The sequence below is a fragment of the Lolium rigidum genome, chromosome 1 (genome assembly GCF_022539505.1).
Source record: "Lolium rigidum isolate FL_2022 chromosome 1, APGP_CSIRO_Lrig_0.1, whole genome shotgun sequence".
In the NCBI taxonomy this organism is placed as follows: Eukaryota; Viridiplantae; Streptophyta; class Magnoliopsida; order Poales; family Poaceae; genus Lolium; species Lolium rigidum.
In genome coordinates, this window is record NC_061508.1 from 54,408,574 (window position 1) to 54,426,708 (window position 18,135).

The 18,135-nt window shown below is 48.3% G+C and overlaps 1 protein-coding gene across 1 annotated transcript; it reads right to left on the reverse strand.

The window, feature by feature from the left end:
- Nucleotides 1-1,994: 1,994 nt before the first annotated feature.
- On the reverse strand, nt 1,995-7,509 carry LOC124685364 (PX domain-containing protein EREL2-like). The gene is made up of 10 exons (XM_047219712.1): nt 7,378-7,509; nt 6,176-6,304; nt 5,633-5,731; nt 5,221-5,313; nt 5,026-5,134; nt 4,266-4,939; nt 3,862-4,026; nt 3,532-3,774; nt 3,121-3,315; nt 1,995-2,537 (listed from the first exon to the last, which is right to left on the reverse strand). Exons 1-10 carry the CDS (start codon nt 7,504-7,506, stop codon nt 2,259-2,261), a joined length of 2,115 nt encoding a protein of 704 aa, XP_047075668.1. The 5' UTR covers nt 7,507-7,509; the 3' UTR covers nt 1,995-2,258.
- Between the last annotated feature and the right edge of the window lie 10,626 nt (nt 7,510-18,135).

Consider the following 18,135-nt stretch of genomic DNA (forward strand, 5'->3'; position numbering starts at 1 on the left):
CGTGTTATAACATGACATATGTTTAATATATGTGCGGTAAACTTCAGAAAAAAAAACAACATTTCAGCACTACCGCCGTAGCGTTACAATAACATTGCGGCAAAGTTTAAGCACTTCAGCAACATGTCAACGATATAGCAGCACTTCAGTGGCTTCCTAGGTGGAATAATGATTAGGCTAATAGGGGTTACCAGATTAGCACTCCTCCCCGTCGCGCCGCCGCCGATCGCCGCCGTCCTACTGCTCTCCGCGGCCCAGGCCGCCGCCGCCCATCCGGTTGGGTGAGTGGTTGACCCTCCGACCTGCCCGCCGATCCGCCGCCGCCTGCTCTGGTCGTCGGGGTCGCGGCTGCGGTTGCTTCCCGATGGGCTTTTGGGTCTGGGTCGGGTTGGTCGGGGGGAAAGAAATGGATCGTGGCGGCTTTGCTTTTCCCGATGATGGCGGAATGGCGAGGCTCCTCCCATTTATCGGACGGGAAAAAGACTTGATTTTTCCGGCGGAGGTGGCCGACATGTGGGCCGCGGGAAGGCGCTTTTGTTCGTACCGTGTGGGCCCCACCTAGCCTCGTGCTTCCTTTCCTTTTTTGCTTTCCTCCATGGCGGTCGCCGGCCATCCCGTGTCTGTGGATGATGACGCGACGCCGTCGCTCTCGCCGATCGGTGCGAGATACATATATGGTATTGACGCGTATATCGGCATTTGACTCCCGAAACGAGATAAAAAAAGATTGTTGTTAACTACAAGATGGTCATCTCCAGCAGATTTCCTGAATTAGCCTCCCAAGACAATTCTGTGCACCTCGCACACACAAACCCGCTCCATTGCCCGGCCCACGAAGGTATTCATGTGCATGGATGCCGCTTCGAGTTCGGACCCATTTGGATATCCTGGTATCCATGGATATCTATTGGTTTACGCGCTATGCACATCGCACATCGACATAACAACATTTCAGCACTACTGCCGCAGCGTTACAATAACATTGCGGCAAAGTTTAAGCACTTCAGCAACATGTCAACGCGTGGCTACCTAGGTGGATCAAGGATTAGGCTAATAGGGGTTACCATATAGACGTAGTAAGCCTTTGGTCATTTGGGCTCAAGAGAGGGGGAGCTAGGCCTAAGTAAAAAATCATATTTACAGACAAATGCAACAACAAAAAAATAGTAAAAGCCGCGTTATTACCAAAAACATCAATGATAACGATTAATTTGCGAACAAAATTTGGTTAGACAAAATTTGGTTAGGGGAGGACTGGTGGGGCTACAAAGGTGTAGTGAGCGGGAGAACTTCAAGGACCCCCCCTCCCCCATCCTGCTACTGTTTGGAGAAGGTTGAAGGGGTGGGATTCCGGGCACCTATTTAAAGGTGGTGTGGTGACGTTAAAAAGGGGCCCCAATTTTTTGGGAGGATTTTAGAGGGGGTAATTGACTGCTAGAGCATTGTTTTTGCTTGTGGGATAAGGCCTACCCGTATTTCTAGTTCGTTAATTTGATAAATATAATATAAGTTGAACAATATAAAAAATTATACCATTCGAAAGTATAAAATCTCTAGTTTCTAATGATATATATTTTGTGATATATAACTTATATAATATTGACCAAACTGATAACCTAGAAATAGATGTAGGACCTATACATCGAGACTGAGGGGGTAATTTTTAGGAGGGTGGCGGTTTATTGTCATTGGGAGTAAATGTAGGGTAAACTCCTAGATATGCTCTCAGTAGTAGACAATTTATTCATCAGCGCCGCGACTAAGATGAGAAAATGCCCTAAATCCCCTTTTTCAGGAGCTAAAATACTCTTTTCATTCGCATGATTGGAAAAGCAGATTTGAGTCATCCAGAATGATTTTACATAAAACCCAGTCCATTTCTTTCAGAAACGCAAATGTAATGTCCTGCTGAACTCACCAGCTGAAAAGTCTATACGGCTATCATGATATCACCACTGAGTGATTCAGCAGCATTGCATCGAAATGCAGAGGTATGGCACAAAACAGGGGACCTGTTATTTTTCTCTATCTTTACTCCAACCGAAGAAAGTCCCCATATCCAGCTACATATATATAGTCCTCCACCGATTTCCATGTCAACAACCAATAATACAACACCACGACACGCCGAAACCAGAGGGAACAGGCCTGTATGAACTTCCCTGTTGTTACTCTGGCAGTATACAGATTACTCATCATATGAACTTTGATTGGGCCGCAAGCTAATTCACAGGAAAATATATACATCGTCAACGTCTCTATCTGTCCAGCAACCAGTTGAGAACCGTCTTTTTTGGGACGGCTCCGTCAGCAACGGCGTCTTCTTTCTCCTCCGGCTTCGCGGCTGACGTAATTACGACGTTGCGGATGACGGAGTTGACGCGTATCCTCAGCTGCGCATTGTCAATGAGCAGGTCAGACAACATCTTTCTCATTGCCTCATCAGTGTTGTTTGCGCCTTGGATGCTCATGGTGGTCGAAGATTTATCGTCATCGTCAGAAGAGCCCTGTTCTTCATCTTGAGCTAGAAGCTGAGCCTACAGAGATCAATTAATGTACAGCGCAGATTTAATACAATTTCACAGATTCAAATCTAGCAGGAAAGGATAGAAGTACGATTTGGAATTAAATTGAGTGTGAATGTTCCAGAATGTAGTGATTAGCTGGTAGGTACGCATGCTTCATGATCACGGGCCAAACAAGTGCCTTGTGCAAAACTTTATCATAACTATGAACGGAGAAACCAAAAAGAGATCTACCTAGAGGAAATCGATACTTGGAAGCTACACTATTCCAACGGAAGCAACAGTTCCAAACAGAAAATGAGAGATGTTGGCCAGGTCCTTCTAAAGCAGGACATCTATTTGGCAGCATAATACTTATCCTCCAAAGGATGCATATTACCTCAGCATTAAAGGAAACTACAAATCAAAATTATCATCATATGTAAGAATGTAGATATCATTTTGGAATCTTGAGAAGAGAAATCAGCATTAATCTGAGATGCCCCCATTAGTCAAGTTCTCAACTGAAACTGGATCTCCAATTTATGAGCTTAATCTGGAGTTCTGCCGAGTAGCGATTTGGAGTAAATAACAACAGCAGAAGAAGAAACTTTACCTCAGCAATTAGAAACTGTATTTTGCCGTCTGATGCCGCCAGAAGGTCTAGTGCACCAGGCAAAGATGATGGATCAACAGTCAAGTTGTATTGTTCTTCTTGTAGACGCTCACGAAGTAATCCACATTCTTTAAGAATTTTTTCATTGGATGACTTCGCACGTGTTGACCGTTGCTTCTCTCTATTAATAATCCTCTGGAAAAACAGAAAAACAAAAAAATTAGAGAGAGAAAACACTGATCACATGAAATTAGGAAAACTGTCAATTACTCAAGCTTCAGTTTTCGAAGCATAAATGATTTGATATATTAATTGGTTTGAAATGTTAACATTCATGAAGCCTCTACTAATGTTCAATATTGCACTTGTTCTGGTTCTTAAATGGAGAAAGGATTATGGTTTTACGAGTACCTCTAGTTCAGTCTTCTCCTCAAGATACTGACTCAATACTTTCTTCATCTCCTTTTGAGAATTCCTAAGAGACTTGACTTCTTTAACAAGAACCTTCATATCTGTTTTAGATTTTGCCTCAACTTCTCCAAGATGCCGCTGCAAACTCTCTACTTCTTTTCGTTTCGTCTCAAGTTCCTCAACTAACTCTTCTCTGTCACCACTGGTAGTTGTTTTCTCTGACTCCACACGAGTTTTCTCATTCTGCAAATAATATACAGTAAGATAATCAAAATCCTCGTGATATGGTAAACTAGAAAAGCTAAGCCGCAGGAACAGGGAAAAACTGACTTGTTCAATCTTCAGGTTTGACTCCATCTCAGAGTACTTCCTCCGAAGCTCATCCATATCCCATTGCATCTGCGTAATCCTCTCTCTTTCAGCTAAGATAGCTTGCTGTAATGTGTCTCTGCCTTTTTGCTTTGTAGCTTCCAATTCAACCTCCAAATCTTTTACCTGCATCAGAAATCATAAGTGGCGAGGAAATTACCTAGAATCCAACATATTTAGGTATATGAGGCCCAAGAAAATCAATTGAATGGCAGTGATAAATGCACAAAAGAACCAACCAAGCAAACTTTGCAAATCATATGATGTTATACAGCATGCCAAAATGAAAGCATATTGTGGCACAAGCATGATCCTGTAATATTGAGATCCTGGTTTACCTAAAACATACTAAAAAAATGAGATACCTTTGTGGAAAGATAGTCTTTGACTGCTACTTCCTGATTTAGGCGTGCTATGAGATCCTCCATATCGGTTTTTGCTGTCCCTATTCTTCTTTGCATGGTGATCAAAAGTCTAGTCAACTTCTGTTTCTGATCAGTTGGAAGGATGACTTGTGTATCCACATCATACAAAAACTGCATATCTACACCAGCAAGTTGTTCTGTTTGACTATGTCCATCCACACCACTTGGGAGATCAACGGGACCATCCCACAGCGAACTACTAGCCCCTGGAGTTGAAAATTCACTGCCTCTTAAAGAACTCAAATCACTACCTAAACTTTCAGAAGAATCTTTCCGAGCATGGCCAGGATTAGAATCGCAGTCCTCTTCAGAAATTACTCCCTTGGAAGTCTCTACCGAACCATTCCTTCCATCATGTTCCGGGAAGATAAGACTCTCTTTCCTGCGATTCGACACACTACCGACATGCTGATCAGACTGACCTAATATAGATTCTCCCAGCACACCATTACCAGTTGCTCCTGCCAGACTGGTACTACGCACAAGCCCTGGATTCATTTGACTGGACTCGGAGAGAGCACTTGAACCAGGATCATCACGATGACGAGAAGAATCCATACTGCTTTTTACTGAAGTACCTGCTTCAGGAGGACGCTGATTCCAATCTTGGAAATCTGAATTCAGTAAAACAGTATAAGCATGGATCAATGCACAATTAGAAGAAACAAAATATGTCTTGATCATGGATCAATGCGCATACATGAGCGTGCAGCAGCTTCAAGTTCAAGAAAAGCAGCAACAGGAGCACTTCTCGCTAAGTCAATGTCAGAAAGCAGCTTTTGCATCCACTCCTCCAAAGTGTTCCTTCTCTGCAACCGAAACAGCTTTAGAAACACAAGTCCAAAAGGCAAAGCCCAAAAGAATGTACTGGTACTTAACATTGAATACAGCTAACCTCTTCTAGAAGCAACCTGCTTGAATTTATTCTTAAGAAGGCATGCTTCGGTGGAGCAGGGGGGATCTCCTTTCTTGGAAACGCACGCTTAAGCTGAAATAGAGGTGAACTGTATGGTGAGTGATGAAACAAACAAACTCATGAATTAGCATTCAAAAGCACACAGTTAACCTTCCTTTCATGAGGAACATGGGAAAAATGGAAATTGTAAAATGACACACATTTATTATACTCAAGAAATATGTGTCACTATTTGTGTGACGAAATGCAAATGACACTGCACCAAGCATCTCAATAAAAACTGTGTGGGTGAGATAGCAAGAGCACATCCATAAAATCACAAAATCCACTCTCATGGTTTAATATTTAAGACATGTTAAACAATAGAATAGCAACAGTTACATCAACTTACATCAGAACCCAACTTCAGAAAGTCACTAAACCTTCGAAGAACTCCATGGCTAGAGCTAACACCTTCCGGAGATTGTATACCAACATGTATCCTGTAAAACTGTCCTTTATGGGCATTAAAAAGAGATAACGAAAAACAGGAAATTTTAGATCAAGCAAAACCCCACAAAATTTTGTCTGTTATTACAGTAAATCCTACAAGGAAATAAATAAAACAATATAACAGGTGAAACATCATCTACACCTTGGAATTCTTGAATTTAAGTCCATGTTTCCATAATAGTGATACATCTATGTGATATGAACCTAGATCTCCCTAGAGTAAAATGTTGATATTGGCTTGATAAATGCTGGGCAACTTTTGTCTTTTTATTGATCTACCAAAGTTTTCTCACTTGTATTCCCTCCTAGCTCATTCTGCTATAGCACAAAACTGTAATACCATCGACACGGCAGTGAACTGGAGGACATGAACCAAACTGACTGACTAAACCCCTTGACTATAGTGAAGAAAACAAGAGGGTAAGAGATAAATGATACTCACAACTATAGATTTCAAGAAGTTGTCAGAGGTTGCACCAGCTTCAGGTGTTTGAGCAATCCAAGAAGGTATCGTCACGCAGTAACTCCAGCCTGTTTGAGGGTTATGTGGCCACACGGTGTTCCTTCCCTCCTGCGTGCAATCAATAAATAAATACGGGCTCGTAGAAAGACAATGTAATTTTCAGAGTTCTGTGTTTGGTATGCCCTCGCCCTTGAAACGAAACCTGTCCTAGAAAAAATGATGCGCTCTTCATGCAACTTCCTCAGCTGTTTAGACACTATTAAATTACCTAGTGGTGCAAAGTAATTGATTTCTTTCCTTTTGGGCTGGAAGAAATTCAATGAGGATTGGGCAAAAATTAAAACTTTTAGTAATGAGAATCAGGGTATTAACCAATGGTGTTCTTCTGTGCAAGTAATTATTCAGTGAGTTGTGTAAGACCATTTCTAGCGAACAGGTAAAAGGCATGATCGCTGGCGCAGCACAGCCAGACAGGTCGATTTAATCGAACGTTTGGGAACAATAACGGAAGAACAAAACTTTTACACTAAGCAAGCTCGGGCAAGCTCCATGAAATGTGGAAACCTAGCAACGCGCTCGGGCAAGCTCCGTGAAATGTGGAAACCTAGCAATGCGCTCGGGCAAGCTCCATGAAATGTGGAAACCTAGCAACGCGCTCGGGCAAGCTCCATGAAATGCGGAAACCTAGCACCACGCTCGGGCAAGCTCGAAGCCATCCATTCGGGACGACAGAATCCATAAGCCTGACTTGCTGGTGAGATACAAAACCCTGATCTTGGGACAGGTCCAAACCCAGCCAGCACAGCTCGACGGCACTAAATCCGCAGGATCCCAATGCAGATCCCAACTGGCGCGCATTAAATTCCTCGGCTGACGTGGTTAGCTAACCGGTACTGCTTGCGCGTCGCACAGCCGCACAGCGAAATCCAGCTCGAGGCCGCTCGAAATCCAGCTCCAACCCGAGCGGCCGGGAGGGGAGCCTTGGGGGAATTCCGCGCGACGGGCAGCGGAATCCAGCGTAGCAGCGGCAGGGCGCCGAATCTGAGGCTCGCGGGGCAGGATCACGAGCTAGGTGGGCCGCCAGATCAGAGCGTGGGCGGCGATCGAGCCGGATCGAGACGAGAGGAGACGAGCCGGGGGTGAGGGGATTCTGGGGAGGGGAGGGGATCGCGGGTGCTTACCCATCGCTTGGGCGGCGGGCTCCAGTCCATGCCGAGCGGCAGCGGCGATGTGCCGTCGTGGCGGTGCTTCGGGGGGCTGCCGCGGTCCTTCCACCTCGCCGCCGCCGACGACGACGCCGACGCCGCCATCGCCGGCCGGCCGCTGCCTGTCCCCCTCCTGGGCGGGGCGCGCAAGATCGAGGCGAGCGGGGAGGAACCGAGGCGGCGAGGCGGGTCCTCGGCGCCGGCGATTCCGAGAGAGATTAGGAGAGGGCGGGGCGGAGCAGGGACGGAGGCGGAGGCTCCCGCGGTGGTGGTGGTGGCATCTAACTGTCAACGCCACCGAGACAAAGCCAGCAGCTTTCCTTCACGGTGGAAGCTGCTGGGCCGGCCGAGCGTGTCGTACGGGTCAGCCTGGGTTTCTCAGCCCACGCGAGTTGGACAGGGTTCAAACAGGACGTCTACTGCCGTGCACCAGGGTTCACACAAGATTAGTGTAACGCTAAAACATCCATGATTAATACACTTCAAAGCAAAATCTAAAAATAATGCCCTAACAGAATCTTAAAAAGACAGTGCCACACAATCTTAAAAAGACAGTGCACATTGGCACTATTCTTTTGTTTTATAGAAGGCAATAGAGAATTAGAAGAGACCTCACACTATTTTTCGATAAAAAAAATATTAATATCGCGAAGATTCTATTTGTTGGATAATTAGGCAACATTTTTTTGATCAATTCTAGAATATTAAACAAGACAACAACGGCTACTACCATCGTGTGAAACTCAAACATAGTAGATGCGCTAATCAACATGAACTGCAGCAGTGCTAACAGTACAACATCCATGACTAAAGCGAGAATCGGATCACGCTGCATGTACTGATCAGTTGTAGATGTAGTAGCCGTTGATGCATTGGTAACATTGTTGACGAGAACGTTGGTGAAGACGGGTTCAAATAGACGACGATGAAGATAATAGTACGCAGAACCACCCGACTTGGAAGAAAGACGGCTCACGGTGAAGATAGTGAGCAGTCATGTGGTGGGCTTCTGAAAAAACTAATTCCTCCTTCCCCTATAGGATCACAAATGCGATTGGTTCCAGAGACCCGCTCTCTCGTTCGCCGCTGCACAATGACGAGCGGGATGGGGTAGACTATTGTGCCAGCGCAAGTAGAGAGAGTTGGCAAAATCCTAACTCGGGTGTAAAGTTTGTTTTGGTGGCAGCCGGGCAAGAGTTTATATACAGCGGCCGAGGAAACCCAAGGCAATGTGAACCACACCAATGTTGCATGTTTTGAGTCGGTTATAGTAGACCGCAATCCAAGAGTGACCCGAATCGATCTCAGCCCATGCGAGATGTTGGGCCTGCCAGACCGGCGTGCCATGCGGTCTAGCTTGGGTTTCTCAACCCACACGACTTTGATAGGGTTCACAGAGGACGTCTGTTGTGCACCGGAGTTCGCATGCAATCGGTGCGCCGAAGCTAAAATTTTATATTCAAAACAAATCTAAAAATAACCCATGCAGGGACCAACCCCATCATGGCGTGGTTAAGACATCTTGGCCAGCCCATTTTAAACATCAAATGTGTACATTGGTGGACAGAAATTCGCCTTGTCACCCCTTGTTCGTTTGGGTTGGGGCTGAAAGCTAGAATTTTATATGGAGTACTACAATTTTTCAAAAAAAGTCTAAAAATAATTGTGTGCATCGGTACAATATGCACTTATGTTATGACCGGCTTGGTCTACCGCCGGAGGGGGCCCATTGGCCCAACCGGCCAAGCTTAGTTAGGGGCTTAGCCCAGTTAGCAGATTAGGGTTTCGCTAGTTCTCTTATATATACGAGTTGTAATAGACTAAATCAATCAAGCAATAATCGAGATATCATTATTGCCGACTCCCGCAGGAGTCGGCCTTCTCTTGCTCGCGCCGCCCAAGCCCTAGCCGCCGCCGCAAGCCCGCCACGGCGCCCTGCCGCCGGCGCCGCCTTCCTCCCTCTCGCTCTCCGCACTTCCACCCCTACAATCTACGCCCTCGCCTCGGTAGAACCCTAGTTTCTACCAATTTGGTATCAGACCCATCCTCTGGGATTTCGACGCCCTGACGATGACCTTCTGGCGCCAGGGACGCCACATCCGCTGGGAGGGCCTCGGGGGCACATCTCCCGCACCGCAGCTCCAGCTAGTCTCGGGGGCCGACGACGCCGACCACCCCTCCCCGACGCACCTCCTACGGCGAGCATGGCGACATCTTCGAGGAGCCGCGGGGCCTGCCGCCCCCACGAGCATGTGACCATCGCATCCACTTGCTCCCCGGGTCGGCGCCGGTGGCCGTGCGCCCATACCGCTACCCCCGGCTCGCGAAGGACGAGCTGGAGCGCCAGTGCGCACTCATGTTGGCGGCGGGCATCATCAGGATCTCCACGTCCCCGTTCTCCGCGCCGGTGCTCTTGGTGCGCAAGTCGGATGGCACGTGGCGCTTCTGCATCGACTACCGCGTCCTCAACGCCCTCACGCTCAAGGACAAGTTCCCGATCCCGGTGGTTGACGAGTCGTTTGACGAGCTCCACGGCGCGAGGTTCTTCACCAAGCTCGACCTTCGCTCGAGGCTATCATCGGGTGCGCATGCACCGGGAGGACATCGCCAAGACGGCGTTCCGGACACACCATGGCCACTTCGAGTTCGTGGTGATGCCCTTCGGCCTCACCAACGCGCCCGCGACCTTCCAGGCCCTGATGAATGATGTCCTTCGCCCATACTTACGTCGTTTTGTGCTGGTTTTTTCGATGATATCTTGATCTACGGCGCATCATGGGCGGAGCACCTGCAGCATGTCGCCATCGTCTTCAACGAGCTTCGAGCGCATCGACTTCACCTCAAGCGCTCGAAGTGCTCGTTTGCGACGACCTCGGTGGCCTATCTTGGTCACGTCATCTCCGCCGACGGGGTGGCCATGGATGCGGACAAGGTGGCTGCGGTCGCCGCCTGGCCGACGCCGCGTTCACCACGCGCCCTCTGCGGGTTCCTGGGGCTAGCCGGCTACTACCGGAAGTTCATCCGGGACTTCGGCCTCATCGCCTCGCCGCTCACGCGCCTGCTGCGCCACGAGGCCTTCGCTTGGGACGACGAGGCTACCGCCGCGCTCGAGGCCCTTAAGGGGGCCCTCACGACGGGCCCCGTTCTCCGGATGCCGGACTTCGACAAGCCGTTCATCGTCGACCGTGACGCTTCCGGGCGGGGTTCGGTGCCGTCCTTCACCGGGGTGACGGGCCGCTCGCCTACTTCAGCCGGCCGTTTGCCGCACGCCACCTCAAGTCGGCGGCGTATGAGCGAGAACTCATTGGCTTGGTCCGGGCCGTCCGCCAATGGCGCCCTTACCTATGGGGGCGCTCGTTCCGCGTACGTACGGACCACTACAGCCTTAAGTTCCTCTTGGACCGGCGGTCGTCGACGGTGCCCCGAGCACCGGTGGATCGGCAAGCTGTTTGGCTTCGACTTCACGGTGGAGTATCGTCCGGGCCGCCTCAACACGGTGGCCGACGCCCTGTCCCGCCGCGACGCGTCGAGCCCGACGCCATTGAGGGTGACTCGGCCGGGACACTCGCTCCGCATCCGCTCGGGTCCCTCCTTCGCCCTCTTCGACCGCATCCGCCGAGCGGCGGTGTCCGCGCCGGATGCCCGGCTCTCGCGGCGGCAGCTCGCCGCGGGCGAGTTGGACGACCCTTGGCGCGTCACCGACGACCTTCTCCTCCACGGGCGCCGCGTGTTCGTCCCCGACCATGATGACCTCCGCCATCAGGTGCTGCTCTTGGCGCACTCCGCCGGTCATGAGGGTGTCCAGAAGACCCTCCATCGCCTTCGTGCGGACTTCTACATCCCCGGCGATAAGGCCCTGGTCCGAGATTGGGTGCGTTCGTGTGAGACGTGCCGGCGCAACAAGACGGAGACTTTGCGTCCAGCCGGTGTCTTGCGGCCGCTTGACGTTCCTTCACAGGTGTGGGCCGACATCTCCATGGACTTCATCGAGGGCCTTCCGAGGGTGGGCGGCAAGTCTGTCATCCTTACGGTGGTTGACCGCTGACATGGGCATACCCTTCGGATACCCATTATTAGTATACCTGGCTCGGCCCAATATGGAGAAGACCAATTATGGAGAAGGCCCAACAAGGCAACCCGAAGAAGTAGTCGACTAGGACTCTTGTAAAACCCTAGGCTGGTTGCATATATAAAGCTAGCCAGGGCACCCGAAATAAGGAGGCCAACAGATAGAGAGGAGATAGACAACATAGCGCCGCCTACGGCGACACCCTGTAAATATATTTGTGTTCATATAGTGGATTGCTAGCAGCACGTAGGGATCCTCCACCGAGGGGACCCGAAGCTGGGTACGTCGTGTGCCTAATCTCGACCCCGGAATCTCCATCGTCGCTCTCTCCCGAAACCCAAGTCTACAATACGTAGGCATTGCCGAGATGATCCCTCGTCAATTGGCGCCGTCTGTGGGAATATCGCGACGCTGGATTTTGTTATCCGGGCGAGATCCCTCTACATCATCATCAAGTTTGACATCGGCTGATTCATGTACGTTGGCGTCTTCAAACTCGTCGTGAAGTATCGAACAAGCAAATCGGCGTGAGCAAAGTCAATCAACAACGCGCGGCAGCCAGTCAAAATTCGTCGAGAAGCCGTGCAGGTTGCAGACGAGTAGCAGCAGCGAGAAAAGGCAAGGCAATTCACGTTATCAGCAACGAGAACAAGCTTCAAAGGAATCCAAAGGCTCGTACGACAGCCTGGCCGGCAGCCGACCGGTCAAATCAATCGGCTTGCCTAGCACACTTGATGAGCCCATGAGCTTCACGGCCGACCATCCAATCCCATCTATCTCTCTCTTATCAATCATGTTATTAATTATTTAATACAAAAGCTAACTCTTTGCATGCATATTGATTATATATGAGGAACAAGACAAACAGAGCAAGATCAGATTATTACCCGCACGTCGCAATATTGAGGAAGTGGCGAGGAATCAGATGAAAATAATCATTACAATTATCGGGAGCTTACGACACGTCATCTGGCAATCGTCTCTGCACCCGAAGTATTGTGACTCCTCAGGGCGGAATTCTTTCGGATGAACATTAAACAATTTTGTCGACCTCGTCTGTATCGTCGCCATCTTTCGTCTAAATGGGACTCAACCTCGCCGTCACAAACTTGCCATCCAATACAAACAGATCAGGTGCTATACTTTCAATTAATTACTACTTGCAAATTTATTTTGCCAAATATTTTTTCGGCTCGTACTATTATTTGCGCACAGATTTTGCGTTTCATTAACACAACAGATCGGAAAAAGCTCCGACTATTTCGCCGTCGCATATTCTCTACGCTCGGGGGCTCGCCCGTCGCGGACCCGCCGTGTTGACCGTGTTACCTCATCGACTACTTTCGGCTAAAACACCGCATGGACTCGCCATTACATCATTACCGCAAGTACACAAATGGATTTATTTTCTTCGGCTCCGGACACATCTCCTTCGCCTCAGTGGATTTATTTTGTTCGGCTTAGTGGCTTTATCTTCTTCGGCTCAGTAGATTTATTTTCTTCGGCTTACTGGATTGGTTTTCTTTGGGTTATCATTGGTTTTCTCTAATATAATACTACCGGGCGGATTTCCGGGACAGTGGATTTATACTCGATGATTATTACTGGATTTATTTCTTCGGGCCAGTGAATTTATTCGGATTCATCTATATGGATATTACTGGTTTATTCTTATAGAATATTACCCGATGCGTTTCCAGCTCAACGGATTCATCTTCTATGGTTATTATTGGAACTATTTTCTTCGGGTCAATGGATTCATCCTCTATGATATCAACGGGTTCATCTTTTATGGTTATTACTGGATTCTTCGGGTCAATGGATTCATCTTCTATGATATCGGCGAATTCATCTTCAATATATGATTCATAATTCATGGTGTAATCTTTAATATGAAGTCATCTCAAGTACTTCATCTCGGATTCATCTTCAGTATTTCATCCTTAATGGCCTTATTTTGGCGACACGGATAATACTCGGGGGCTCGACAACGACTTTGCCCCGAGTGACAACTGTGACACGGCGTCTAAAGCAACAATCATGACATCACCCCAGCAGTGCTCGGGGGCTCGGCTATCTCTCCATCAACAATTAGGTGGTATCCACTTTCGCTATTCGTGGTTTCTACTTCGGCTCGACTTTTTCGCTGCACTCGAAGATTTCATCGCGCATCAACTCCGTTGTGCCCAATAAGCTAAGTGTTCCTTTATTTCACATAAAGTTGATTATCATTTACTTTCGTCGCACCCGACACTTGGGGGCTACGCGGCATATATTCACTTTACATATCATCGAATCTAAGCATCTGACACCGCATGCGAAAAAGAGAGTCAAGGGAAAGATAGAAAAAGTTTGTTTATTTGTGCAGGAGAAAGCAAAATTCAAGGTATATAAGAGAGAACCCGACGAAATTGTCTACAGGGAGAACTCGATGAAATTGCCTTCAAGAAAGAACAGGTCCCGAAGAATTATCTTCAAGAAGGTCCTGAAAAATTATCCTCAAAGAGGTCCCGGAGAACTATCCTGAAGGAGGAACCCGAAGTATTTTCCTGAAGGAGGAACCCGAAGAATTGTCCTCAAGGAGGACCCGAAGAAATTTTCCTGAAGGAGGAACTCGACGAAATTTTCATCAAGGAGGAACCAAAAAAAAAAAAAAAAGGTGGACAAATCTTCGGGTCCATTGACTCGTCATATTGTTCCAAGCAAAAGCATCGGTGATGTACCCGACAATATAGAATAACCAATATATTCGGTTGTCTCATCAAGCCCGAGAGAAAAATAGAAGAACCCGCAAAATGGGTCATTGCATCAGCCGAACAAGGCACTCGATAATATATTCTCGGAACGCCAAAGTTGCGATCAATTTCTGAATGCCGCAAATTTGCGAAGGTAAGACCCCGAGATCCGTTCTGCTGGGCGTGGCATCGCCGAAGACTGCGCTCTGCTACTTTTATCCGTATCAACAGATACGAAGAAAAATCCTAACGGACGCGTTAGGTACCCGATAAAATATGACTGGGACTCGATAGAATGGCAAGACCTTAAGCGGCACCTGTCGAGTTAACACCAGTATCCCGAGATCATGTCCAGGGACGTGATCTTGAAGTAGGTTTTTGCGGATTGCCACTAGAGCAGTTAACTAGTACCTGATCCGTCAGATGAACTAGCCCCAATTATCATTATCCTCGTACAATATAGATATGGATGTCAAATAAAAATAGCAACGGCTCGGAGTCGATAAAAGAGGGGCTGCGCCAAGTTGTTTATCGAGTAGTACAACTTGAGCCTATGCCTAGGTGCAAGCACCTGATCATAGGCTCGGGGGCTACTCTTATCGAGAGTATTGTTCACCCTCCCGATAAGATACAAGAAAGAGGAAAAATTGTGGAGTCGATTAAAAGCAACTTGAGCCTACACCCAAGTGCAAACACTTGGCTGTAGCCTCGGGGGTACTCCCATCGGGAGCGCTGGTCGCGCACCCGATAGAAAGATAATTTCGACGACATCTACGGCAATTAAGGTTTGTAGACTCAACTCGATTCTACGACTCGAGTGGAGCCTACTCCCATCGGGAGCACATGGATTTCATCAAGTTTTCCAGAAATATAGTTAAGTTCTTCATCGAGTAGTACAACTTGAGTCTATGCCTAAGTGCAAGCACTTGTCCATAGACTCGGGGGCTACTCCCATCGGGGCGCTGCCGCGCACCCGATAATTTCAAGAATCGTCGACATCATCTACGCTACACATGATCTACGACATGGACCTCGCCTTGTATTTCTTCGACTTCGGAGATGGTTATGCTTGGAGTTTCTACGCAAGTCTTCGACTTCCCTATAAACTCGGGGGCTACCGACATGGGCATACCCTTCGGATACCCATTATTAGTATACCCGGCTCGGCCCAATATGGAGAAGACCAATTATGGAGAAGGCCCAACAAGGCAACCCGAAGAAGTAGTCGACTAGGACTCTTGTAAAACCCTAGGCTGGTTGCATATATAAAGCTAGCCAGGGCACCCGAAATAAGGAGGCCAACAGATAGAGAGGAGATAGACAACATAGCGCCGCCTACGGCGACACCTCGTAAATATATTTGTGTTCATATAGTGGATTGCTAGCAGCACGTAGGGATCCTCCACCGAGGGGACCCGAAGCTGGGTACGTCGTGTGCCTAATCTCGACCCCGGAATCTCCATCGTCGCTCTCTCCCGAAACCCAAGTCTACAATACGTAGGCATTGCCGAGATGATCCCTCGTCAACCGCTTCTCCAAATACGCCCATTTCATCGCGCTTGGCCATCCCTACACGGCAGCGTCTGTGGCCCGCGCCTTCTTCGACGGTATCGTCCGCCTACACGGGTTTCCCTCGTCCATCGTCTGTGATCGAGATCCGGTGTTCACTGGGCACGTATGGCGGGACCTCTTCCGCATGGCTGGGGTCCAACTCCGGTTCAGCACGGCGTTCCATCCTCAGACGGACGGCCAGTCCGAGGTGGTCAATAAGGTGATCGCCATGTATTTGCGCTGTGTTACAGGTGATCGTCCTCGCGCTTGGGTGGATTGGCTTGCATGGGCGGAGTATCTGCTACAACACCTCCTACCACTCGCCCTGCGTGCCACGCCGTTCGAGGTGGTCTACGGTCGACCCCCACCACCTATCCTACCGGTGGATCCGAGCGGCGGCGCGGACGGAGGCAGCTGGCGAGCTCATCCGCGCACGCGACGAGATGCTGGCCGAGGTGCGGCAGCGTCTTGTCCAAGCTCAACAGGTCGCCAAGCACTACTATGACGGGCGACATCGGGAGGTTGAGTATGCGGTGGGTGACTGGGTGTGGCTTCGCCTGTTGCACCGCTCTCATCGATCCCTCGACCCGCGTGCCAAGCGTAAACTTGGTCCGCGCTATGCGGGGCCCTTCATCATCGTCGAGCGGATTGGGACCATGGCCTACGGGCTTCGGTTACCGAGAGGGGCTCGCATTCACGACGTGTTCCATGTGGGCCTGCTCGAAGCCCTATCACGGTGCCCCACCGATGGCCACTCCACCACTTCCGCCGACGAGTCGAGGGTCGTCTCGCTGCCCGGTCCGGCCAAGGTGCTCCGCGCTCAACTCCGTCGTGATGTGTGGCACTTGTTGGTGCGGTGGGAGGGCCTTTCCGAGGAGGAGGCGACTTGGGAGCCCCGCGAGGAGTTCCGGCAGACATTATCCGGACTACCAGCTCGAGGACGAGCTGTTTGCGCAGGCGGGGAGAGATGTTATGACCGGCTTGGTCTACCGCCGGAGGGGGCCCATTGGCCCAACCGGCCAAGCTTAGTTAGGGGCTTAGCCCAGTTAGCAGATTAGGGTTTCGCTAGTTCTCTTATATATACGAGTTGTAATAGACTAAATCAATCAAGCAATAATCAGATATCATTATTGCCGACTCCCAGAGGAGTCGGCCTTCTCTTGCTCGCGCCGCCCAAGCCCTAGCCGCCGCCGCCGCAAGCCCGCCACGGCGCCCTGCCGCCGCCGCCGCCTTCCTCCCTCTCGCTCTCCGCACTTCCACCCCTACAATCTACGCCCTCGCCTCGGTAGAACCCTAGTTTCTACCAACTTATTAACATAAATTAAAGTTATACATTCAACTCGTGGCTCGGAAAAAATATTCATGTTGTTGTGAATAGGAGTTAATTCAAACCAAAATATGATTTAAACTGGTTGCATAAATACATCTGGTGTGTCGGATACTCTCTCCTAGTTCACATAAGCAATTGACCGTGAGGGTCTTTGTTGTAGGACTCGCTGCACATGTGGTATGACTCAGGCCATTAAGCCAAAGGTATGTAGTTCAGATACAAAACTTTTTAATTTTGTTGCAGTTCAACAATCACACGGTTTTACACAAAATATAAAAGAAACATTTTATATTTTATACAAAGGTACATGGTACATGTGTGGTGGAACACTCTATCAAGATATCAACACTAAAATAGGCACATAAAACATATAAATATATTGTATGCGACTTTTCTGAGCGTGGTTTGGATTAAGATAGAAAACCTTTAGGCGAACTATCTCAAATTAATTTGAAAAATAACACGATTTCAACTATTGAATTATGTATGCACGTTAATATGCATCTGAACTCTATTGCAGTTTACATTGAGAGTTACCAGCACTATTGTGGTTATTATCTTTAAAATAGCAATTAAGAATAGTGCATTAAATATGTTCTACCGATAAAAAAAAGTTGTACCGATAAAAAAAACTAGTTAAGATTTGGTGGTAATGAATATACGTATGTATAAATGTTCAGTATAAACATCTGATATCATTTATGTGTAGGACAGAACATAGTTGATGTAACTGCAGAACTTTTTTCATCCAGTACAAAGCCTCATTCTTTTATTAGTGTAATGCATGAACCTTAACACAAACATAAATTGGGTAACTCCGTGATTCACACAAATAGCACCAATGTTCAAATATTGTATTACAACAAAATAGTCGATTACACATCGTGTGTATATTCCTACCACGAACAGTGGCAGCCGAGGAATAAACCCTAATCCAAAGATACCAACCTGTGGTGACTCTGCATACCACTGCATGTTGTAGTATGCTAGTCGTTGACATAACATGTGCGGAGTACTAATCGGCAAATATTACATCCCTCAGAGTAGTA